The following is a 26173-nucleotide window of genomic DNA, read 5'->3' as shown; positions in this document are numbered from 1 at the left end:
TTAGTAGTTAAGTTTTTTGAGAATCAGAAGTTATACACGGGAGTTTTGATTCTCTGGGGAACTGTGCATCTAAAACCCTACACTGTTCAAGGGTAAACTCATTTTTATTTTGGTGTGCTGGTAGATCTCCCAAAGCCCATGCATAATGAAGACTACAATACACAGAACTGATAAACTGCTGGTTTCTCAGACACCACTAGAAAAAAATTATTGGGGGGGGGCCTGTAAACCTGGTTATGTATTTATTTAACATATATTTACTGAGTGTTGATATGCTAAGTACTACTCTTAGAGATAAAGGTACTCTAATAAAAAGTCAGTCTAAGAATAAATGAGCCCAACCCACCTTTACCCCAAACAAAAACAATTAATAGTGAATGGGAACTGAACCAACATTCATATGTAAAAAATGAAAAGGTTAAGGGTCAGAGAGAGAGAGAGAGAGAGTATTGCAGGCGGGGCTTTCCTTGCACAGAAATCAGGATTGATCCCTGAGCACAGAGCCAGGAGGAATAAGTCATGAGCATTGCTGGGTATGGTCTAAAAAGAAAAAGAAAACTCCTAATAAGAAATACAACTCTTGAGGGTGATCTAAATGATTCTTCCTCAGGAAGCAATTTTCGTTTTAGCTCGATTTTGGTCCAAACACCATTACCTCCTAATACTTCATATCAAAGATAGTTGCAAACACACATTAGAAAATTGCATGAAATGATTTACTCTATACTAGATACCAGGAAGTAACCAGTAATAAAAAGTTGGTTCTATTTGCTAAAATTGATCTTCATTGGTAAATAAACTGATTTACATCCATTCTTTTTAGCAATAACTATGTAACAGAATATGGTTTTATCTATTACACATAGTTTGAGCTAATGGAAGGTGCAGTCAATAACATAAAAGAATTCAGAATTCATTCCTACTTATTCCACTCAAAGTTATTACTTGATCCACAACATGTGTTCATAGTCCAGTGCATGCTAGAGCCGGCTGGTTGTTGGAGCTTCAGGAATTTTATGAGTCAGATGACATCAGACTGCAAAGTCTGGCTGTGGTGGGATTACTAACAGCACAAAAAACAAGGAACTACTACAAATCAGACATCCCTGAAGCCCAGATATCGGGTGTTAAACATTTACTTGGACACCACTGAGTAGATGGTTCATATTGATGCTTATTCTGAAAGTGAGAGTAGGTTCAACACTAACTTCAATTGCTTGCTCACATAACAACCTATCATTTAGCCTATGCCAGCTTTCCCACAGTGGGAGATACTGGGGAGAACTGGAACGACCCAAAGATGGGGATGGCAGTAGCCTTGGGTACAAATAGGGTTACTTTCTGTTTGTTTACTTGAAGGTAGACTTCCGAGGGTTTTACGGTGTGGTGGTTATGCTCGGAGCTTGGAACCCAGAAGGTAGATTTCCAGGGTAGCTATTTTAAATTTTATTTCAGGTTAACTGAGTAATTCTTTCCCCGAAAAGGGGGCAGTTAAACAAATAAGTTTGGAAGTGTGGTATTAATGAACAAAATCCAAAGATAATATTAACCATCAAACTTGTGATTTATGTAACATAACCTTCACAAGATGATTAAGAATACAAGGGTAGTCAATAATATAAACAGTCATAGTGAACCTTGCTTTACTTTTTACTTTATGTATAAAAGGGCTTAATAAACTTGGGGTTACAAATGATCACATACAGCTACAACTGTTAGTAAACTGACAAAATAAAGACCAACTTCATTTTACTGAGTTCCTGACTGATTTTTTCCCCCTCAGTTTTAAAGTTTGAGAATAAACCTCCCAACCATCTGAGTTTTCACTGAGGTATACTTAATAAAATCCTAGGCTAAGAAATAATTTTCAGAAACTAGATATATTTCCCTTTAAATCTAAAATTTCTATTCAGTTCTGAAAAGCACTTAAAATTCAATGATTCTAAGAAGTGTGAGGGCAAAAAATGAAAAAAAGGAAGAATGCTTGCCATGTATATGGACAATTCAGATTCTACTCCTGGCACCCTGAGTCCCTCCAACATAGAGATCCCTGAGTGCTGGATGTGATCCCAAAAACAAAATAAAAAAACCAAAAAAACCCCCCTAAAACAGTAAAAATTTCTTTACTTAAAAATTTCTTTACAATGTAACTTTTAAATTTTACCTAATAAAATTTAAAAGTTACATTGAAAAACTTATTTAGCAAGCTCAAAGACTTAATAATAAAATCTTTTTTTCAATTGAATCACTGTGAGATAGTTACAAGCTTTCATGTTTGGGTTACAATCACACAATGATCAAACACCCATCCCTCCACCAGTCACATTCCCCAACACCAATATCCCTGGCATATCCCCCCTTTCGACCCTTCCCCTGCCTCCATGGCAGACAATATATGTCAGGAACCTATATAATGATTCCCTTTTTCATTTTTTTGCTTTTTGGGTCACACCTAGCGATGCACAGGGGTCACTCCTGGCTTTGCACTCAGGAATTACTCCTGGTGGTGCTTGGTGGACCATATGGGGTGCTGGGAATCGAACCTGGGTCAGCTTCGTGCAAGGCAAACGCCCTACCCATTGTACTATCACTCCAGCCCCTGATTCCCTTTTTCTGTGGTAAAATAACTTGGATCAACTTGCCTCAGGTAAACAGAGATCCTAAACTCTCTGTACCGGATTCTCCAGAGTGCTTGAGAAACTATGTTCTGCATTTTAATCTAAAAGAGCTCCTGCACACTGAGCCTATTCCACTTCTTTTACGTGCAAAAGCACCAGTATTTAAATATAAGATAAAAAACACTTACCTGCACCAATTTCTGTAAACCATGAAGATGCAGAGTTCAAATTGATTGTCTCAAACTGAACTACCTGATTTGATTCAGAGCCCTTGCTAATAGCTACACAGACCATAGGGTATTCCTGTTCTGGTATTACCAGCATTTCAAAAACATTCAGAGGACTTGGCAATGGAAAATCAAAGTGCTGTAAAACATAAATAAACATAATCGTAATTTAGAAACAATTACCCCACACTGCTGGTAGATAAATTATCATTGGAAAAACTTTCATTTTCTTGACTGACTGACTGACTGACTTAATTCTAAAAATTAATGACCTGCAAGAGGATCATGATACCGTTGAGTAATGTATAAAAATCTCTTTTAGGGAACCAGTTATTTAATCTTTATGGCAGTGTTGCATCTGAAAGCTTATATAAGAAGAAATATTTTTTTAACTCTTAAAATTGAGGTACTGTGATTTATAATACTGTTAATGATGGTTTCCCATGTACAAAATTTCAATACTACACCCATCACCAGTGGACTCACCTCCCTCCCCCAGAGTCCTCAAGGACCTCCTTCCTTTCAACCCAACTCCACCCCAACTCATTTTGTGGATCAGTTCTCCTGTTGTGCTGCCTTTAGCTCTTTGTTGCTACTCTGTTGTGTATCTTTAAGTCCCACAAGGGAGAGCATTCTGTATCTTTCCCTTTCCTTCTGACTTTACTCAGCACATCCTCTAGTTCTCTATCCATGTTGTGGCAAACTGCATGATTTTGTTCTTTCTTTAAGCAGCATAGTATTCCATTCTGTGTACATACCCTGACTTCCTGATCCATTTATCTATAGTTAGGAGTCAGAGTTTTTGTAATTTGGCTATCAGTGCCATGATGAACATAAGTTCATGCATATATCCTTTTGAATTAAAGTTTTTTTTTTATTTTGGGGATGTATGCCAAGAAGTAGTTTCACTAAGTAATATGAGAATTCTATTCCTAATTTTTTGAGAGATCTCTATACTGCTTTCCATAGGGGCTGAGCACTCCCACCAACTGTGGATGAGAGTTCTAAAGAGGAAATCTTAACAAAGAGACCTGAACAAAATAAATACCTATAAAGAGCCACAAAATACTGACTCTAGTAATGGAGTATTATACTTTAACTTAACTTACAAACTAATGTTTTCTAAAAAAAAAGTGTAAAAATCAAAGTATATATACATATACATGTACCTTTATCAACATGAATTTCTGCATTGGCTCATACCACTGAAGTAAAACAATTCCAGACTGCAAAGCGCCACAGAGGTATTTATGGCCCGTGTAAGGGTTTCTGACTGGAAGGAAAACAGACAAACCCAAAATACTGAATACCTTTGTAGCAAAACATCAGTTAAGAAGAACAACTGAGTACTGGAGAGATAGTGCAGCAGGTAAGACACTTGCCTTGCATGAGGCCAAGCCTAGTTAAATTCTGATTCAATTCCCAGCATCCCATATGATCCCCCAAGCCCCACCAGGAGTGATTCTTGTGCCCAGACCCAGGAGTAAACCCTGAGCACGACCAGGCACATTCAAATCCAAAATTGAAGAGCAACAACTAAGCTAGAGTCACCTAAAAGTAAACATCTGGTATCTTTGTAAGGGCAATTTTGACAGAAGTGAAAAAACAATGAAATGTGGCCCACTATTGATACAAAAGTCTGGATAAAATAAGAAACTACCTGAGATGATTTATTTAGCTGACAAAGAAAAATTAATTATTTCTGTTCACTAGGATGACAGGACTGAATAGAAAGTTAAAAAAAGATTGTATCTTTTTCTTTTGGCTCTTCTATAAATTTTATTATCACAATTTCTTTTAGGGGGGATGCACACCCAGCAGTACTCAGGGGTTACTCCTGGCTCTGCACTCGAGAATTACTCCTGATGAGCTTGGGGAATCATGGGACCGCCAGGGACTGAATCAGGTCTGTAGCATACAAGGCAAACATGTTCCCTGCTATACTATCACTCCGGCCCTTATGATCTCAGTTTTTTTTTTTTGTTTTTTGTTTTTTTTTTGAAACTTGGGTTCTGATTTTATTACTGGTAATTTATTGCACAGGTTCTTCTGCATCGAAAAAGTATCCGCTAAAAGGAGAAACAGGTGTGTCTGAATTCAGACCTCCCCTCACAGAGTATCCCCCCCTCCCAGAATTCACTCATTTAATTTTAAAGAAAATATACTTCTTACACAAGACAATCCAAAACTGATGCAAAATATTTATTCCAAGTTAGTTATTTTATGCAGTAGTTTTTCCCCCTCAACAGGCTTGTGATAACCACTTCTTTTAAATCTGTAAATAATGTTATCAAAATAACCTTATGATCTCAGTTTTAAATTACACACATTCACTTCTGAATATCAAGGTTCTTAAGCACAGGAAACTGTTTAAAGAGCAATATTTTAGGGACAGATAAATAGTACAGTGGAGAGCGTATTTGCCTGGCACACAGCCAACCTAGCCAACCTAATCTCCAGCACACTGAGCCCCTAAACCCACCAGGAATGATCTGAGGGAATGATCCCTCAGAGCTATGAGTAAATCCTGAGCACTGCCACTACAGCCCCAAAAGCAAAGTAAAGAAAACCAAACACCAATATTTTATATTTAAATTTTTAAATTTTTAATTTTTTAAACATCTTTTATTGTATCATTGTAAGATAAACCCTTAATTTCTGAGTAAGAAACTAAAATCCTGAGAACTGAAATGATTTCCCAGGATTACAAAGCAAGACAGACACAGGGTTAGATTTTCTACTATATAATCTAAAGAAGAAAAACTCTCAGAAAAGAATTGGTTGCTGAAATTAAGAATTTAGAATTGGTTGCTTTATTTAGAATTTATTTGCATTATTTTATCAATTTCTAAATCTTTTCTTCTGTATGCTTATTTCTTCTGCAATATCACCTGAATGTAACTATATGAATATTAATGAATAAAATACATCAACAAATTATGAAAAAAAAAGATAGACCCTTAAAAGATGTTCATGATTCGGTTTCAGTTATAAAGTAAACCCAACATTTCAATACTAAAACATCTAAATTAGTATGCAATCTTAAGAACTTCTATTTATACTTTCTAACAGGAAAGCATAACAAGAAAAATAAACTGATTGCTTAATTTTGGTAATGTTATAATAGTAGTCTATTTAGTACAGAGGAAAATAATTACTTGATAACTTACTGAAGATGTACCTTCCTTGAAACAAAAACTCATACTAGTGTTTCTCCTCAATTTGACTTCTATTAATCTTACAATATAATGATTACAAGAATATCATAAATGTAGTATGCTCTAGTTTATGAACTTGTTTTCTAAATCTCAACTTTTATCTTAAGCTTCTAGACTTTTCTGAGTCACAGATCTTGGTTGGGAATCTGGTAACAGACATGGATCTCAATCTTTCTAGAAAAAGAGTTCAAACATTTGCTTTTAATAAGAGTACAATGGGAAAGCATGCAGCACGAAGATCAATCTTAGTCTCACTGACTAAAAAAGAATTAACTGAGATCTAGGAGTCCAGGATCCAAAACTATGGACCAGGGGTGAACTGATGTTCTGTTATGAGTCAGTGACCAGTATCTATCTTGTGCAACTGTCTGAAGGTGAAGTGCGACAGCATAATTGTGTAGTCCTGAATTCAGCCTTGTCTCCAAAGCGGCCTGGTCTTTGTCCTCTCCTCTGGGAGAAAATCTGAGCCCAGGATGACTATTTGTTACCAGATAGTCTAACAGTATGATTTAGAGTTGGTGCTGGCAATGCTGGATAGTTTTTTGGTGGGGGTAGTCATGTTAGAGAAACCAATAGTGTGACTTAGGGCAGGCTTGCATTAATTACCCAAAAGAAGGACCATGCAATTAAGACCATGTGATGGATTCCAGACCATGAAGTTGGAGTGAGCTTCTCTGAGTATTGTGACACGTCACTACCAGAAAAGTCATGCTGCCTATCATGCCACGGATGAGATGATGGAAGCTCAATACTTGCTATTTTTTTTTTCGGACTCTGCCCTATGTACTTCTTCACTTGGCTGATTTTAGTACATTCTTCCTCTGTAATAAATTATACCATGAGTAGAACTGCCCTTTCCTGCCTTTCTTAGGGGCATACCTGGCAACACTGGGAGAACCACAGGATGCCAGGGACCAAACCCAAGGCATCTACATGCAAAGCATGTGCACCAGCCCTTTGAGCTAACTCCTCAGCCTCAAAACTATAACTGCTTTTAAGAGGTTTTGTGAATCTTTCTAGCAAAACTTTAAACCTGAGGAATTTGGGGATCCCTCAAACTTGCAACTGGTATCAGAACTGACTGTTCCACTCACGTGGACTGTTTCCTCTAACGTCATCGTTGGTTTAAGTCCTACAATAGTAATATCCATAAAGCACAAAGTAGTAGATAACTAGTCCATAAATGAAAATGTTAAGTAAATGAAAGCTAGAGTATTTGTAGAGCAATAGCCTCAAGGATTATTTTTAAAAAAATCTTGGAACATGGTTGTTAGAGCCAGAAGATGGAAATCATGTTTTGCATGCAGGAGGCCTTGGATCTGATCCCTGACATCACATGGTGCCCTGAGTACCGCCAAGAGTGATCCTTGAGCAAAGATATTACAAAAAAGAAAAAGAAAGTTAAGGCTGCTCTTTCCAAATATTTCTGCCAAGATCCTCTAAATGTTCTACTTCATTGGCTTCTTAACCTGTGTTTAAAACACAAACAAACAAACAAACAAAAACACCCGCTTGGATTCTTTCTTCCCAGTCAAACAAAGCTCTTGAGATCATTTATTTGGGGGGAGGTCTTATAGTATTGGACAATGAATTCACAGCCCTCTAAGCAATCTCCTTGGCCTCTTTCAGGTAATTTTAAAGATGCTGAAAGTTCTAATTGTTCAATCTGATAAATAACAGTTACTCACCTATGCAACATTTGTGGCATCCCTTTGTATCAGGAATTTTTGTTGTCAAAGCGAACTTTCTGAAAAGACAGGACAATAATAAATGTGACTCCCATACAGTCATCTATGAATTTTCTATACCAGAACCAGCTAAGGATTTTATAAAAATTGTTTAGGATTCGCCTCCAAATGAGCTGATTTTGCAGGACTGAAGCAGACCTGGGAATGTGTATTACCAAATTTGTACAGACAATTCTCATGATCAGTCAGTTAAGGAAACAGTGATCTCTTGCACTCTTAACAAGATTATACTTTAGCAGAAACTACCTTCTATATTAAGACAAAAAAAACTATTTTAGTGGCCTAGGAATAATGATTGCTCTAAAAATATTTAGACACTAATTCTTTCACTCACAGAAGAATAAAAATACTTTGTACCTTGGTAGTATGCGGTCTGGAAACCTATGAGTTTGAATGTGGGCAGCTAATCCTGGTTTTTTGGCTTGTTCAAACAAAGCTATGAGATTATGAGAGTAGAGCTGAAAAGTTTTTCCTGTAAATGAGAAACATGTTACTTTTACTAGGATTCTTAATTGCAGAGAATACAATTTTCAATCAAAAGAAAATATAATTACCTTCTAAAATGAGGAATCCAGGTATGTTTGAAGAGCCAACCAAACCAGAAAAACATACAAAAAAATCCCCAGTTAATATTATTTTGACAAATAATGGATAAAATAATTATAAATAGAGAACTATGTTTCCTAAAACATAAATCAGGTATATTCTATTAAATGATATGGACAATTTATAAACCACAATGAAGCTAGCTTGGAAACCATTAAATATCTTTTCACGATGGATATACTTAATATGCAAAAAATAAAAGAATGACCATCACTTGAAATCAAGCAATATGCTCTTTGTAAACACTTTCGCCAACTCAATATATAAATTCATGAAGAATCTCAGACCAGTATTAGTAGGAAGTGATCATGTTATATACTTTATATACACACTGTAAATTATTAAAGTGATATTTCTTAAGCTAAACCACAAATCACAATAATCAACTGGGATAGATAGTTGATCAGCATCAAGACTTTAAAGTATAAGTAGCTTGAGACCCTCTGCTCATACAGACTATGATTCAAGAGGTCTTCTAGCCCATTTTGGCACCCAGAGCGGCTTCTTACAGACATGCATCTGGACTGTGAGCTGTACTATGACTATGTGCCACCCAGGGAGGGATTTTCCCTTTCCACCCTGTTTTCTGCGCAGAAAATAGTGGTGGCAGCATCATCCACGTGGCGAGAGCCACCCCCTAAGACTTGCACCCAGAGGTAGGAACTTTGCAATGCTGTGGTTCAGAGGTGATCATGGGATGGGGGCGATACCGGCACGCCCTCAGCCCAGATAAGATCCGGAGCTGCTGCTCTCGAAACAGACCCTCTGCTCGTAAAGACTATGATCCAAGAGGTCTTCTAACCCATTTTGGCACCCAGAGCGGCTTCTTACAGACATGCATCTGGACTGTGAGCTGTACTATGACTATGTGCCACCCAGGGAGGGATTTTCCCTCTCCACCCTGTTTTCTGAGCGGAAAATGGTGGTGGCAGCATCATCCACGTGGCGAGAGCCACCCCCTAAGACTTGCACCCAGAGGTAGGAACTTTGCAATGCTGTGGTTCAGAGGTGATCATGGGATGGGGGCGATACCGGCACACCCTCAGCCCAGATAAGATCCGGAGCTGCTGCTCTCGAAACAGACCCTCTGCTCGTAAAGACTATAATCCAAAAGGTCTTCTAACCCATTTTGGTACCCAGAGCAGCTTCTTACAGACAAGCATCTAGACTGTGAACTGAACCAAAATATCAGAAACCCAAAACCGCGTGGCCGCAACAGCTCATAGAATCTTTATTCTCAGCAATGAAAAGAAATTATTAAATGATGCCTTTTCAGCAGGCCTGATTGTTGGGGGAAAATTCCAAACAATAATAGTGAGTTCTCTATTGAAATATTGAATGTATTCAAAGTATAGAGAATAAAATGAAGATCATTAGCTACATAGGTGGGGGCTAGGTGGGAGGGGGGTATATTGGGGTTCTTGGTGGTGGAACATGTGCACTGGTGAAGGGATGAGAGTTCAATCATTGTATGACTGAGACTTAAACCTGAAAGCTTTGTATTTTTTTCCCCTTTTCTCACGGTGATTCAATATGATAAAATAAAATAATAATAAAGTACAAGTAGCTTAAATGCATACTTTATACTGTAAAGTCTGAGAATACAGTAAATAAAACCCAGGATTGGGATGGAGAGACAGTGAATAAGGTGCTTGCCTTGCAAGCAGCTGACCTGGGCTCAATTTTAGTACCCCATATAATCCCCTAAGCCCTGCCACTAGTACTCCCTGAATGCCGCTGGGTGTGCCCCCCAATACAATCTAATACCTGCCCCACCCCTAAGCTAGGATATAATTTTAGCTAGGATATAATCCTCATATATCTAATAGAATATAGAACATAAAATGCATCAAACAAAATAACTGAAAAATAATCCTCTAACAATTTAACTATCCAAAGTGGAAAAGGGGATGTCATTTTTGATAACTGATATATCAGAAACAATTAAATGACTTGAAATGATTAGCTCGTATTCTACAATCAGAATAAAAAAATCTTGGAAGACTATGCTCTGATAAAAATGAAGGTTACCAGGGTCAGAAAGACAGAGACCTTCAGGTAGCATGTTAAATCTAAACCCTATTTTAAAAAAGGGTTTGGTAGGTAATAATAAGCCTGCACCACTGCCCATCTACCCCTTAACAACAACCAAAAAAGAAAAACACAAAACTAAAATTAGTGTGTTTATAGACTTCAAAGCATTTGGCCAAGATGGCTAACACGTGGGCCAGAAATCTACCAGCAAACACATGTATTTCATCTTCACAGTGTAGTCAGGATATGCTCTCATTTAGTTCTCACAGCAACCTTGTTAAGCTTCTTATTCAAATAATCATCCTCATCTTATGGACATGGAAACAGAGAGGGTTAAGTGACTTTCTCAAGAACACAGAGAAAGGAAGAAGCTAGTATAGCTCCTTTGAATCTTCCCGTTACTATTAATTCTCAACGGAGGGCAGCAATTATAAGAAGGGTGGTGAAGAGGACCAAATGGAAAGGAGGGCTTTGGGCTGACAAGCATAGCGAGTTCTCAAGAGTTTAGAGGCCAGAGAGTACAAGGACTTTCCCAGGCTCCCTGAGCAGTGCACGGGAGGCTGTTCATCTCCCCTGACCCCAAGAGCCCCCAAAGATACTAGGTTTGAAATTAGTGTCTTAACTGAAGGCAGGCTTCCTCCCGAAAATTCTTTCTATTCTATGTTACTAGAGAAAAAGTCTACTAGTCTCAAAAATGTCATATTATAGGTACCCGGAGTAACATTTTAAAGCAGTGCACATAAAAAATTACAGTTCCTGCTTGCCTACAACTTTTTTTGGTAGTATTTTCCACATATACATACCTGACAATGACATCAAGGTATTATTGATAACATAGAGCCAAGTACATTTCCGTGGAAACAACTAAAGAAAAAAGAAGATATTTAAAAACCTCCAAGTTTCATATAAACATAATATGAGACTAACACCCAAGGACAGTAGAGACAAGGGCCAGGAAGACTGCTCCACGGTTGGATGCCTGACTCATGAGCTTTGGGAGAAGGCAGCTGTGATACAGAAGGGATCACTAAGTCTATGATAGTTGGAGGGACCATTTGGGATGGGAGATGTGTGCTGAAAGTACATAAAGGACCAAACGTGATGCCCTCTCAGTATCTGTATTGCAAACCATAATGTCCCAAATAGAGAGAGAGAGTAAGAGGGAAACTGTCTGCTACAGAGGCAGGGGGAGGATTGCGATGGGGGAGGGGGGGTTACTGGGGACATTGGTGGTGGAAAATGTGCACTGGTGTAGGGATGGGTGTTCGATCATTATATAACTGAAACTCAAACATGAAAGCTTTGTAGCTATATCTCACAGTGATCCAATAATAAATAATAATTAAAAACCTCCAATTTTCATTCTCCTACCCCAAATAAAATGGTTCTAATTTTCATTCCCTTTTAACTTTTTCAAATCCCACAGTCTGCAACAGTATTAAAAAACCCCTTTCTATCATTTGGCAAATAACCAAAACTTTTAAGGGGAAAATATTTCTTTTAACATGAACTTGTAAAAAATACAATTTCATCCCTTAAGATATTTAAATAGGGGCCAGAGAGACAGTACAGTGGGTGGGGCATTTGCCTTGCACACTGCCAACCCGAGTTTGATCCCTGGCATCCCATATGGTCCTCGAGCACCCCCAGGAATAATTTCTGAGTGTAAAGCCAGGAGTAACCCTTGAGCATCACCAGGTGTGACCCAAAAATATTTAAATAAAAACATTAAAACAACCAAATTTAAAATTAATGTATTTCCTTTATTCAATTTACCATAATTAATTTTTTGAATAAAAAAATAAAATTACCTGTTCCATGGTTGCCTCATGTAGCTCATTGAGATTCAAAGTGTAAATACCATCTTCAGTTCCAAAAATAATGTACTGATCTGAAAACAGGTAAGATACACTAGAATTTACTACCATTTCCTGAAATCATTTATTGAAGGCTCTAAAGAGCCAAACATTGACTCATTCATTTTAAAGCTATTTTATATTTGTGCTATACCCAGTTGTGCTCAGAGCTTCCTGACTCTGCATTCAGGGTTTACTCTTGGCCATACTTGGGGGATCATATGGGGTGTCAGTATCACATCTGGGTCAGTTGCATGCAAGTCAGCATCTGACACACTGCACCATCTCTCTGGCCTCAAAAAAAGTTATTTCCTAAAATCCACGCCATCGTTTTTTGTGGGGGGTTGGGGTGTGGTGAGAGAGTAAGTATACCTGGCTGTGCTCAGGTCTTATTACTGGGGCTGTACTCAGGGATCACTGCTGGAAGACGTGGGGGAAGCATATGAGGTGCCTGGGTTAGCCAAGTGCAAAACAAGCACCTTAACCGTCATAGATTAATTTTTTAATTAAATCTCTTTACCTCTTTCCTCAAGTTTATAAAAAAAATTGTTTCCTTAATAGACTATAAGACGAACACCCAAGAATAGTAGAAATAAGTACCAGGAGGTTGTCACCATGGCTTGGAGGCTGTTCTCTCACTCTGGGCAACTCAGAGAAGGGAACAGCAAGTAAAATGTGGTTGTTGGTCATGAGGGGGAAAGATGATGCGGGCCAAATATAGACTAGAGACTGAACGCAATGGCCACTCAACACCTTTATTGCAAACCACAACACCTAACCAGAGAGAGAGAACAAAAGGGAATTCCCTGCCATAGTGGCAGGGTGGGGTGGGGGGAGACGGGACTGGGAAGGGGGGGTGGGATGTTGGGTTTACTGGTGGTGGAGAATGGGCACTGGTGAAGGGATGGGTTATCAAACTCTGTAAGGGAGAAACATGAGCACAAAAATGTATAAATCTGTAACTGTACCCTCACGTTGACTCACTAATTAAAAATAAACTATAAAAAAAAAAAATTGTTTCTTTGGAGGGGAAAGTTCATAAATCACTCTGCTCAAAACTGAGTTTAAAGATTGTCATATTTACATCATTTACGCAAGTCACTTAACACCACGAAAAGCACTGACAGAAACTGTGATACAGAATGCAGTCATTTAGAGAACCAAAAGAACTATGCCATCTTTTGCTTTTCTGAGTTGTAGCCCAACTTCCATCTTAAAAAACATATTGCTACTAATTCATTGTTTTATTTTACTTACTATACAGTCTTTCTACTTAATTTTCCTACTTAAATTTATTATAGCTGTACATTTTTATATAGCACATCTAATATTCTTTGAACAAGGAAACAAAATGAAGTATAAACTTAAATCATGACACATTGAAACAATACAAAAGCACACGTAACATCCTGACCTTGTTTCCTAATTTTATTTTCCATTAAAAAGCACCATGGGGGTGGAATATGTGCACTGGTGAAGGGATGGGTGTTTGATTCAATAAAAGAATAAATTCACGGAAAAAAAAATAAAAAGCACTATGGGTTACTGGAGAAAAAACTGATTCCATTTCTAGGAAGGAAAATATAAAGTGAGACTCTGGATATCTTACTGTGTATGAAAATAAGAAAGTTAAAAAATAACAAAGCACACATTAAACAGAAAAACACAGAAACTCCCATTGATCAGAAATTCTGGGAGTACTTACTGCTAAAATAGTAGCAGTAAATCATATTTCACTGAAGAGAAAAAAGACATGAAATTCAAACTGGTATTAAGTACATGAAGAAATAGGAATGAAACTGATGTGAGTGGTCTGCCAGTAGATTGTCAATGAATTAAAACTATCAGAGAAAGTCAAGAGGATATTTAATTGATCTCAGCGTATCTTCACACGAACTATTATGAGCTCAGAAATTAAAAATTATAAAATGAGAATATTATCTTGACAGTGCAGGAAATTAATGACACTGTCATAACCAGCAGTACTTGGACAGTTGGTATGTATCTCCTGATCTAATGCAGTTATCAGAGCCCAGTAACATATCTGTAATATTCCTGTAAGAGGACTCACCAAACACATCCAAATTATGGGATGTGCCATAAGCAGTCTCGAGAGAGACAAAGAAGGTGGCAAAATTGTTCCTGAGAAAAGCTGACTAACAAGTTTTGGTTAACAAGATGGCCTTTGACTGAATATTGAACTTTTCCAATAGAAGAAAGGAGATGAAACAGGAAGTTATTGGGAAAAGTAATACAATTTAAACAGACTGAATTATAAAATACATATTGATAGATTTTCTTTGCACATGTACTGTGGTTATGTAAGAGATGATTCTTTAGCAGGAAATGAAGCTAAGAAAGTATAAGGAGATGAAGAACAAGATGGTTTGAACTATCAAGTAATTCTGAAAAAATATATATGCATATAAAGAATAATAAAACAAACAAGACAAAGAAGAGACATGGATAATTCTAAATACAGAATTCCTTAAACTATCTTCTAATCTGTTTTTTTTGTTTGTTCTTTGGGTTACACTTGGGGTGTACAGGGGCAACTTCTGGCTCAGGAACTCCTGGAGGTGCTCGGGGGACCATATGGGATGCCGGGAATCGAACTCAGATTGGCCACATTCGAGGCAAACGCCCTACCTGCTGTGCTATTCCAGACCCTCTAATCTTTCAATACATTTTAAATTATATCAAAAAATAAATTATAAACACACATTTTCTAATTCTGTATCACTGTCATCCCATTGCTCGAGCGGGCACCAGTAATATCTTCATTGTGAGACTTGTTGTTACTGTTTTTGGCATATCGAATACGATATCGAGCTTGCCAGGCTCTGCTGTGCAAGTGAGATACTTTCGGGAGTTTGCCGAGCTCTCAGAGAGATGGAGGAATCAAACCCTGGTCGGCCGCATGCAAGGCAAATGCTCTAGCTGCTGTGCTATCGCTCCAGCCCAAAGAAACATAGAGTGAACAACAAATGTCTGGAGTTAGCGGATGCATTTATAACCTGTAATTAGGGGCCTGTGATAGGGTTTGATCCCCAGCACCCCATCTAGTCACCCAAGTCCACCAGGAGTATCTTTGAGTGCAGAGCCAGGAGTAAGCTCTGAGCACAAAAGAAGTGGCCCAAGTTCCCCCCAAAATGAAAAAATTTAAAAAGACTGCAGTTCACTAATAAAGAGGATCCTTGCTCACAACATTCTATTAAAAACTGTTATTAAAAATTCAGAAATTTTACCTTTTGTATCAGGATGTATCCAAGATGTTGCACAATTAATTTTCAAAGGGCAGCCATCAAAAACTTTGGAAAAACATGCTCCCATCTTATAGTGAAAGAAATGTAGCGTTATTTGATTAGGTGATATTTTATATTTTCTTAAAAAATAGTTAAGATTGCTATGGACTGTTAAACTTACTCTTGGTTGAATTATGCAAATAACTAAATTACTTGTGATTATAAAATATAATATATTTGATATAACTAACCAATTTCTTCTCTTATTTTTAAAAAAATTTTTAAAATTGCGTCACAGTGAGATACAGTTACAAGGTTGTTCATGACTCGGTTTCAGTTGTATAATGTTCCAACACCTATCCCTTTACCAGTGTACATTTCCCACCACCAATGTACCCAATTTCCCGCCTAACTCCTATTCTTGTAGTACTATTTGAGAGCAAAAATATCAAATTTGCTAAAATACCTATGTATGTCCAGAACTAGCACTGTAGAATTGTTGTCCCATTGTTCATGGATTTGCTCAAGTGGGCACCAGTAACGTCTCCATTGTGAGACCTGTTGTTACTGTTTTTGGTATATTGAATGTGCCACAGATAGCTTGCCAGGCTCTGCTGTGCAGGCAGGATACTCTCAGTAGCTTGCCGGGCACTCAGAGAGGGGCAGAGGAATTGAACCCGGGTCGGCCGCATGCAAGGCAAATGCCCTACCCGCTGTGCTATAGCTCTAGTCCAAAATATCTATATCAATGATATATTCTGGGAATATTAATGACTAATATTAGTATGAATATTTATTAAGTATCTATATATACAAATTAGTATGAATATTTACTAAGTATATATATATATATACACAAATATATATATGGCAACACATTCATAGGACTGGCTTACTTAAAGATAAATATTAACATAAACTTGCTTTTTCTCCCATTGTATATAGTCCAGTGTCAAAATGACTTCACAGGTAGAAAAGTATCTGACCCACATAATATTTACTAAGTATCACTATGGTGATTATAACACCATAACAGTGAAAACAGATAAGATTTTACATTCATCTGTTTATATTTTGTTGGGTATTAACCCTAAGTGTTTTAGGCCTCATCAGTGAATAGCCCTTTTTACCTCCTCCCAGAGAAGCTTATCGTGCCCTTGCTAGCATCCCTAATTTACTTAAAGTTTATCTTTGACCTTTCCTTTGTATTTTACCTCTCACTGTCACAGTTCCCCACAAGTCAGTCTTGATTACCAATAAGCCAAAACTTTCTGGTAATTCTGAGCTTTGTATTTGAAGTGCTGTCTATTTGTACTTGCTTTTCTATTTCCCCCATGGCCTTTTTATATTTTACTAAGAGCAATGTTCTTTGGTTAAATACAGAAAGACCATTAATGCTATGCTCCCAATATTTGGGAGTTGATTGACTCTGAGATATATCTATTCCTGGGCATCTATCATAATTCCTTGACTCAGGCTTCTGTTGCTGTAGTTCCTAACCCCAAAAGGGAGGTCCCGCTGTAGGACTGGGATGGACCTGGGGTGAATGGGAAAGCTATCCTGGCACTGAAATGGGGCAGCCTAGAAAGCATAAATGCATGGTCTTGATGCAAGCTGTTATGACTTCAGAGACAGGATCCCCATAGGGAAGAATAAACCCAGAGAACTAAGTGTTGGGATCTTTGTCTCTTACTGTGTTTATCCAAACAACTGCAAGTATTGATAACAGTTAAAACTAGAGGGAAAGATAAAAGCAAAGTACATGTCCTGGAAGACAGAGTATCTCCTTGACACTCTCTCCAAAAGAGAATTTTTACATTTAATCTCCCCAAAAGAAAATTTCCTACATTTTGTCTATGTAAATTTCCAAATATCTTAACTATGTAAATGATCAGTCACACCTATGTCCTTACTTGGAACCCCCCCTCAGATGTTCTATAAGTATGCTAGCAGCTCTGCATTAAACAGACCATTTTCATCATTGCAATGTGGTCCCCGACTCCCTGTCTGTCTGTCTGTCTGTGTCTCTGCTGGGGAGGCCCGGGGAGGACTAGGGCCATGTTGTAGCAGCAGCCCGCAACCTCTGCACATTATTTTGTGAACTCATACACACACACAAATATATATGGCAACACATTCACAGGACTGGCTTACTTAAAGATAAATATTAACATAAACTTGCTTTTTCTCCCCATTGTATATAGTCCAGTGTCAAAATGACTTCACAGGTAAAAAAGTATCTGACCCACATAATGAAGAAGACAATACTATTATCATAATGAGATTTACTTAGTCTTTGTAGACTTATGCTGAGTACATAATTGCCAATTTGGGAAACAAAACAAAACAAACAACCTCTTCAAATTGTAACCAATTACAAAGTAGTATATATTACTTGAAACACAGCATGCCCAAATGTATTTTAAGATATTCTTTCTGTCTACAGTTCAATATACTTGGTGGTAAACAAATAATCTACTATTGCTTGTACAAAGATAAATAATGCCAAATAGTCCTCATAAAAGTATTTCTTACCAGCACTTTTGGGGTGGGTGGAAGGCCATTGATGGCAGGTTTCTGTAAGAAAAATAATTTTGAATACTGTAAGATCTCTTAAGTCTTAAAAACACTTTTGTACATTTGGGGATTCAGTTATTCAAATTCATGAATTAAACAGCCTATGCCCGTGCATGATAAACACAGCATTTTGTTGTAATGAACTGCTAAATGCCTGCTATACCTACAGGGAAGTCTCGTTTGTCCTTTTTCCGTGGTAACTGTGGAGCTTGTGCTGATCCCTCTGTATTTTCACTAATCAGTTTTGAAATACCATCACCATTTCCTAGGGAGAATCACAGTTGAAAGTTAAATGACTAACCGAGTATGTTCCTTGAAAAATAGTTCCTTGTCTTCCCCAATACCTTTTCCCTATACATTACTGGGAAACATTCATTACTACAGAGGAGTCAGGAATCAATGATGTCTTCTTCTAGACTATAGTGATCCAGCACTGTGTCATTATCAGTGACTTGTTTTTCCATATTGTTAGAAAAGTTAAAGGATCAAGTGCCTTTCAAAAATGAAATTTTATTTACCTTTAGTGTTCTATTCTTTGAGTTTACAACAAAGGTGCTTCTTTCTCACTCCTATCACACTAGACAGCACTTTGTCAACACAGTTCAGGTTTTCTCCCTTGTCCGTATCTGCTAGGTCTTTCAATTCTTCAAGACTGCCTGCCATCATTTCACCAAGTCCAGTAATACTCTGCAAACCTCACCTCTTCTATTGCCTCTCATTATCTCATTTATCTCATTAGCTCTTGTTTTCTGTTACAAAACAGCGCTTCACAAAGATGCCCTAACTTTTGCCACAGAACCTGAACATCTGGAGGGCATCTACTTTTCAAAATTCCATTAGTAAGGGATTATTAGGATTGAATTGGACTGAACCTATTTTGGTTCATTTCATATGGAATTTAAAAAATCTTCACAAAGAAGCTTTAAACAGGAGTGAGATTTTATACAAAGGGCGGGGTGGGGAAGGCATATTTAACATAGGAACCAAATGGGTTTCCCCTTCCACCCTCATTTATTTACCCAAATCACAGTATCTGGCTGTATGTGCTCCAAGGCTGCTGATGCTGCTAGCCATACCAAGAGAGGATGCCTCTGCAACAGGACCACAGCTCGGGCTACTCTGTCTTCGGAGAATATGGGGAGCTCTGTTCTCTGAATCAGGGCACCGTTTTATAGTTGATGATTTTTCTTCATCAGGAAGGTTGTCTTCAGGATAATTGTTTATCCTTGGCTAGCAACAATAAAAGATATATAGACTTTAATAAATTTCTATCAAAAAATAGTAACTTTGTTATCATTAGTCTGCCTGTGTTTCTTCTATGTAGTTCAATTCACTGGGAGAAATGAGCAAAGTGAACTAGAGTTAAGTTACTGTGTGAGCTTGCTGCATGATTTGTTCTTATTTTGGGGCCACAACTGATGTGGGCTTACTCTTGGCTCTGTGCTCAAGGATCATTTCTGACAGAGCAAGGGGGACCCTATGTAGTACTGGGGATTAAACCCAGTCAATCACATACAAGGCAAATGCCTTAACCCCTGTCCTATCTCTCTAGCTCTGCCATGTGATTCTTTTAATCAGCTTGAACTAAAAAACAAAAAAAAACCAAAAAAACAAATCAATCAGAATCAATGAAATAATGTAAGTAATTCACAAAATATTCAATAAATAGAAGCACAGAAGATGACTTTTCTTGGTGGTACTAGTAACTGAACCCAGGAATTCATGCATGCGAGAAATGATCTGTCACTGAGCCATATCAACCAGCTAAAATAAATATTTGAAAATCATTCAATGTAAATATTATTTAAACAAGGATTTACACTCAAAATCTTTAAACAGCTCACCTTAGGAGGTAGGGGAGGTGGTATTGCACGTTTTGAAGTTGATCTAGTACAGTAAGAAAAAAAGCAATTTTGCTGATAAATGACCATAACATAATATAGAGACACAAATACATGTCTATTAAAATCTGTTTATATTCAGGTGATGTTAAACCCCCCCAAAAACTATAATACAAAATATTTTTAGAACCTAAATAAGTCCTAAGATCTTATTCTATTACTCTGCATTGGTCTGACCATAATAAAAATATTTTATAAAATGAAGATATAGGTTTTATTTGTGTTTTGGGTTACTGCCTGTGGTGCTCAGGGCTTCTACTGGCCCTGAGCTCAGGGACAAGTCCTGGTGGTGCTCAGGGGAACATATGGGGCGCACTGGGGAATCAAACCCAGGTCAGTTGCATGTAAGGCAAACCCTGTCAGCTAAACTATCACTTTGATCCCCAACAAAGGTCCTATGTACAAGTTGTCACATTTAATATATAACAGATATGAATTTAAATTTAGTAACAAAATATATTCTGAATTTTAGTATACCATCCAGTCCTTTGCTATTATTCAAAGTCTGATCCACAGATCAGCAATAGAGATGTTACTTAGAAATTGTTAAAAATGATTCTCTAAAGCTACTGATACAAAATCTGCATTTTAAGCAAGATTTCCAGATGATCCAGGTGACCCTCCAGGCACGTCAATTTTTGGGAATACTGATCTATCCCACTTATTCCATACATTTGTCCACACTCACAGCAATCAATTAGAAGTTTGCAGGATTTCTTAAGAGAATTATATTCAACAGCAGCTGTTGGTAAACTTTTATATAAAAGGCCTGACAATAAATAGGGCTTTAAAAACTATTCAGTGGTCATAGGTGTTCAATCCTCTGGAGCAAGCAAGCAGCCAGAGTTAATATATAAACCATGGGTGTGGCTGTCGGCCAACAAACCTTTATCAAGCCTGGATTTTTAAACCTCATATAATTTTCACATGTAATAAAGTACTAATTTTTTGAAACAACCAAAAAATACAAACACCATTCTATTTAGTGGGCAATTCAAAAAAACAGGCAGTGGGGCTTAGGCCATAGTTTGCCAATCTCTAAGTAGAAGCTTGACAATGGGAAAAGGCTTCATATTATCTTTAAAAGAATAAAAAAAGAAAAATTATTATATAATAAATTAATGCCTCCTCTTAACGTTGTTCTTACATGAACTGAGTAACACAAAGTTACTAAGCTAGACAACAACTCACTTGCCAGTATTTGCACCGTCAACAAAAGGATTCCACTGTAATACATAGTTTGGGTCTGAGAACACTCCCTAAGAAGATAAAAAGAAAAGAAAGAGTTTAAGATGTTAAACTTACAATAAATACTAACTACTTTATATGATTCAAGAAAATACTGGACGATAATTTAATTAACTTTTAAACATTAAAAAAAGTCCTCGGCTAGAATCATTGTCATATGACCATTTTAGTCAATGACTCATCATTATCAGTTGACTTAAATTTAAGAAATTCCATGAACATATTCTTTACACAACATGATAGTTATTTTCAAAGAAAGACAACAAAATAACTTTGATTTTTCTGCATCAAAACAGAAAACAAAACATTCTATTACTAAAATCTCATTAACTTACTTAGAGCTATTATTTTTTCTCTCCTGGCGTGAAAAGTGACTTTATTATATAGCAGTACATACTTGTATATTTATACTTGTTGTATTATAAAGCAAGAAGAGCACTGTTTACAAGTGTTAAGGGTGATGCAATTGATTAGTAGCAATCACCCTCAAAAACTAGTTTTACTAAAACATAAAAATAAAGTAGATGTTAAATTAGGTTGACTAATTATATCTTACTTTATCTATTCTTTCTCTTTAGATAAAGAAAGAATTCACTAAATAGTAATCTCAAAATAAAAGCAATTGTTAAAAAAATGAGCAACTACACATAACAAATAAGGTTTTTGCTAAATACATTTAAAACTGGTATGGGAAATTTTTTTTTTTTAATGGTAAGGGAATACAAAGATGTACAATAAACCTCACAGTAGCTGTAAGAAAAAAACCTGAGAGCTTAAAGCTGAGTATCAAGTGATATATTTACTCTAACTTCAAGAAAATTCTTCAAAAGATTTAGAAAGGAAAATAGCTATATGTGATATTATACTGTCGTAGTCAAAACATACCAAAGATTTTAAAAACTCGAACATATAAATGCATTTTTAAAATTAATGCTTAAGTGAGTATATTACTTTGTTCATAAATCAAGTAAACCTAATCAAATTTTCTCAAAATTTTTGGTGCATATTATAACAGTCATAATTCCTACCATTTCATCCCGGGCTTCGGTTTCTTTTCTCAAAGGTGGCTCAAATTGTAATTTGTCAACTGCAAAACATATAAAAGATATTTATAAATTCTTTATTGAAAGGCTGATCTTGGAATGTAATAAAAAGCATATGAATTGGGTCAAAGGTGGGAACTGAGTAGTGAAGAAAAAACATTTATTTTTCCTCCAACAGTACCCACAATATCCCTTTTCTTTATGTTTATTAAACAAAGTAATATTTTCCTAACATGCTTTATTGACTGGAGTGAGGAAATCAAATATCACTTTTTGCATGAGATCTTAATAGGACGGAGAGAAGTACACTGGGTAAGGCAATTGCTGGAACCATTTAAGTATACCAGTTTCTTTTGTTTTGGTTTTGGGACCACACCCAGAAATGCTCAGTGCTTACTCCTGGCCCTGCTCTAAGGAACTACTCCAGGCAGGTTCAGAGGACCACATGGAATTCTGGGGATGGAAGCTGGGTCAGCAAACAAAACACCCTACCCATTATACCACTGCTCCAACCCCACATCACTTTGATTTTTAATAGGTATTTCACCATGAAACTTCTGCGGGTTTTTCATTTTATTTAGCAACTGTGAGATGCCTAGGTAGATTTTTCTTTGTTCTATTTAGATGTTACTGAGCTTCTTATATCTAAAAATTTAGAATTTTTGTCAAATTTGGAGTATTTGGGACCCCATTTGTTCAAACTGGCTGCCCCAAATTCAATCTTCTCTGGACTTAATAACATATTAGCCCACTTGAAGATTTTCACAGGTTGTAATTTTAAATTTTGTACTGAGAATTTTCCATCTGTTTCACTTAAGTCCATCTTTTCTCTTAAATCTTTAAGCATATTTATAAAACTATATTAAAAACTTTCTGTGTGCTGACTCAAACTTCAGTATTATGTGATTCTTATTCTGTTTATAATTTTCAATGGGCTATGTTTTTTACTTTCTTGGCTTTTTTCTTAATCATTAATTACTGTATCTTAGATAATGAGATACAACATGGAATATCCAGATTTTGTCCTATATTTTATTAATTTGGGGGGGGGTTGGCACCTGGCTGCCTCCGCCTCCTCCTCCCCCCCGCCCCCCGTCACACCTCCACCCTAATTTCAAAAGTCCACTTTATCCACTTAAGCAGGAAGCCAGGGTGCAATAAGATTTTACCACCATGTATTTCCCAAATACAAAGGGTTATAGCCCTGTGGCATCCATTACCCATTTTCTCAGAACAGTTGCTGCTTTGTATAGTTTGAACATACACTCCCTTCTGGTGTTTTCTTAGTCATCTACTTTCTAAATGTTGTTAACCTTCTATTTTTTTTAAAAGCTTTTGGGCGACAACCATGCTTGGGGCTTACTCCTAGCTCTGTGTTCAGGGATCACTCTTGGGAGGCTCAGGGGAATATCTAGAGTGCTGGGAAAAAGAATCAACTACTGCTATACATGACATGAATTACTCTCAGACATAACTTTGAACAAAAAACCACGCAAAAAGGATGTGTTTATGTGAATATTAAAATCAAGAAAAATCAATGTTTGGTTGAGCAACGGAGGACATGTTGGAAGACATAATATTGATTACAAGGGGCATGAGAGTCTTGAAAGATTCTGATAATGTTCACCACTATCTTGGTCTGGATTGGGGTGTATCCATTGAAAACTTCATTGTACAGTATATTACTGTAAGTTACCAGCTCAACCATAATTGAAACACATCTAAGAAAGTATCTCACTGTGTATTAATTAAAAACAATCTATTCTATACATCCTCAAGTAATTTAATTATAAACCAGAAAAGCAGCCTCTATTTTAAAGTTATTCTATAATGTTAATGTAGTGCGAGTTTGTATTTTATTATTCAAAAAAATAAAAATAAAAAAAGAATGAATACACCCAGCTCAACCCTCCAAAACCATCAGCAGAGAATGTATACTAAATACATACAATTTATTTCTGACGCTGTCCGTTCAGCTCTGGCATTTCGGTTTGTAGATCTGATGGTATGACGAATGATTGCATGAGGCTGCAAATATAAGCAGAATAAATATACTTCAAAAATGTCAATGATAGTGTTGACAGGCCAAACTATCTTTTTTAAGATTAAATAATCATTATTGACAAACATGACTTCCTACTAGTAAATTATAAGATAAACACAAAGATATAATGAACACTACTCTATGTTTATAAAAAAAAGGAAGTATAAAAAAGGAAGGGCTCCAAAGACAGTCACAGACACATAGCTTATCTTTTAGGAGTTGGTCTAGGAAGATAAAATACAGATATTTCCAAGGTTAAAGAGTGGTGTCATTAAGATTACTTTCAATGCCCAAGAGAATGAAAAATGACTTCCACCTAAAAGTAAAGTTCTTCATGACAGATGACAGGACCTGAAGCTTTGAAAGACAAGTGGGCACTGAATGAGTAGCAGTATGCTACACTATTCTATACCACAGAGTATTCATTATTCTAGATAGCAGAAAGGAGCAATGCGAATGTAAGAAGAAAAGGAAATTGTGATGCATGGGAAACTGAGGTTTGTTATTTTTTTGGATACAGTGTATATTTAGTAAAGAAATGGCAAAGCTGAAAAGATGAGCCAAGGTGTGGACAGCTCTGAATGTCAGAAAAGGGTCTCAATTTAATTTTTTTAGAAAGGAATTTTAGTGGGGCTTGAGCAATAGAACAGCAGGTAGTATGCCTGCTTTGCACATGGCTGACCTGGGTTCAATCCCTAGAATCCCATATTGTCCTGAGCACCATCAGGAGTGATCCCTGAGTGCAGAGCCAGTAGTAACCACCCCTGAGCATTGCTGGATGTGTCTCCTTCCCCTCCCCCTCCCCCCAAAAGAAATTTCGGCAACATTTCAGACATGATCTGTAATCTGGCTAGTGTGTAAGATCTAATAAGTGTATAAGTAATCTGTTAAGTGTGTAAGAATACGAAAGGGAGAAATATAGAATGCATGAAACTAAGAATATTGCACTAAATCAAGTGACAACTTACTTCTTAGATGTTGTATCTATTCCTGATTCTCTGCAACTATAATAGATAGCTATAATAGATCGACGGCCTTATCTGTCAAATTTTTGACTGAGCCTCATTCACTGGATACTGACAATGGCTTCTATGTCTGCTACAATTTCGGGATAGCATCAACTTCATGCACTTTTGTGTTCTCAACTACCTACACAAGGTGTTGCATTTTAAGGACTGAAAAGCATGGTGATACGATCATTGAACAGAAAGTCAGAACTCAAAGGCAAAGTGGGTTTCTGAAGTCCACCAAAACGGAACATAACCAGTGAAAAACTGGTTGGGGGAAAATTTATGTACAATTCCATAATTTTTAAACTTTTAAAAAATTCAAAACCTATTTATTAATCGCAAGTCTACAAGTAAAGGATTAAGTAGGAAACAAAGTTATGTATGCTTTATCTAATATTTTCAATTAAAATTTACTGGTTATTAAATGGACTTCAATTGAGAATATGAAATATTTTTACTATCAGTGTTCAAAGGTTCCTTGAAAGTATTTATACTCAAGTAACATATAAAGAAAATACAGTGTATTAACTGAAGGAGTAGGTTCTGAAGTTAGCTTGCTTAGACTCAGATTCTGATTCCATTACTTACTATTCATGATCTTAGGAAAGTTACTTCAATTCTTCTTCCCTTTCCCCCTCATTTGTGAAATGGAGATATTATCCTATTGCAAAGGACTATTTTGAATACTGAGTTAATATAAAGTATTTGGTGTATTTCTTAGTACCTAATGACTAATGAGTATTAGCAGTTATGGTACTTAAACTTAGGTTTTATAATTTAAAAACATAGAAAACTTCC

General features: G+C 36.7%; 1 protein-coding gene across 3 annotated transcripts in view; it reads right to left on the bottom strand.

Moving 5' to 3' along the window:
• The window catches only part of MAP4K5 (mitogen-activated protein kinase kinase kinase kinase 5), a 99442-nt gene that overhangs the window by 12713 nt on the left and 60556 nt on the right, over positions 1 to 26173 (bottom strand). For 2 of the 3 annotated variants that reach the window (XM_055132907.1, XM_055132909.1), the window contains 14 exons: positions 24271 to 24349; positions 22307 to 22365; positions 21222 to 21289; positions 19974 to 20016; positions 19149 to 19359; positions 18297 to 18394; positions 18088 to 18129; positions 15556 to 15640; positions 12263 to 12342; positions 11255 to 11315; positions 8169 to 8283; positions 7752 to 7810; positions 4015 to 4118; positions 2807 to 2984 (listed from right to left, as the gene is read on the bottom strand). In XM_055132907.1, coding sequence (XP_054988882.1) covers positions 2807 to 2984; positions 4015 to 4118; positions 7752 to 7810; positions 8169 to 8283; positions 11255 to 11315; positions 12263 to 12342; positions 15556 to 15640; positions 18088 to 18129; positions 18297 to 18394; positions 19149 to 19359; positions 19974 to 20016; positions 21222 to 21289; positions 22307 to 22365; positions 24271 to 24349 — 1282 coding nt within the window. The remainder of the gene's footprint in view (positions 1 to 2806; positions 2985 to 4014; positions 4119 to 7751; positions 7811 to 8168; positions 8284 to 11254; positions 11316 to 12262; positions 12343 to 15555; positions 15641 to 18087; positions 18130 to 18296; positions 18395 to 19148; positions 19360 to 19973; positions 20017 to 21221; positions 21290 to 22306; positions 22366 to 24270; positions 24350 to 26173) is intronic. The other variant, XM_055132908.1, reaches the window with a different exon arrangement.

This window comes from Sorex araneus, chromosome 3 (assembly GCF_027595985.1).
Source record: "Sorex araneus isolate mSorAra2 chromosome 3, mSorAra2.pri, whole genome shotgun sequence".
NCBI lineage: Eukaryota > Metazoa > Chordata > Mammalia > Eulipotyphla > Soricidae > Sorex > Sorex araneus.
The sequence above is the reverse complement of the archived record's forward strand: the minus strand, read 5'-3'. Positions and strand labels throughout refer to the sequence as shown.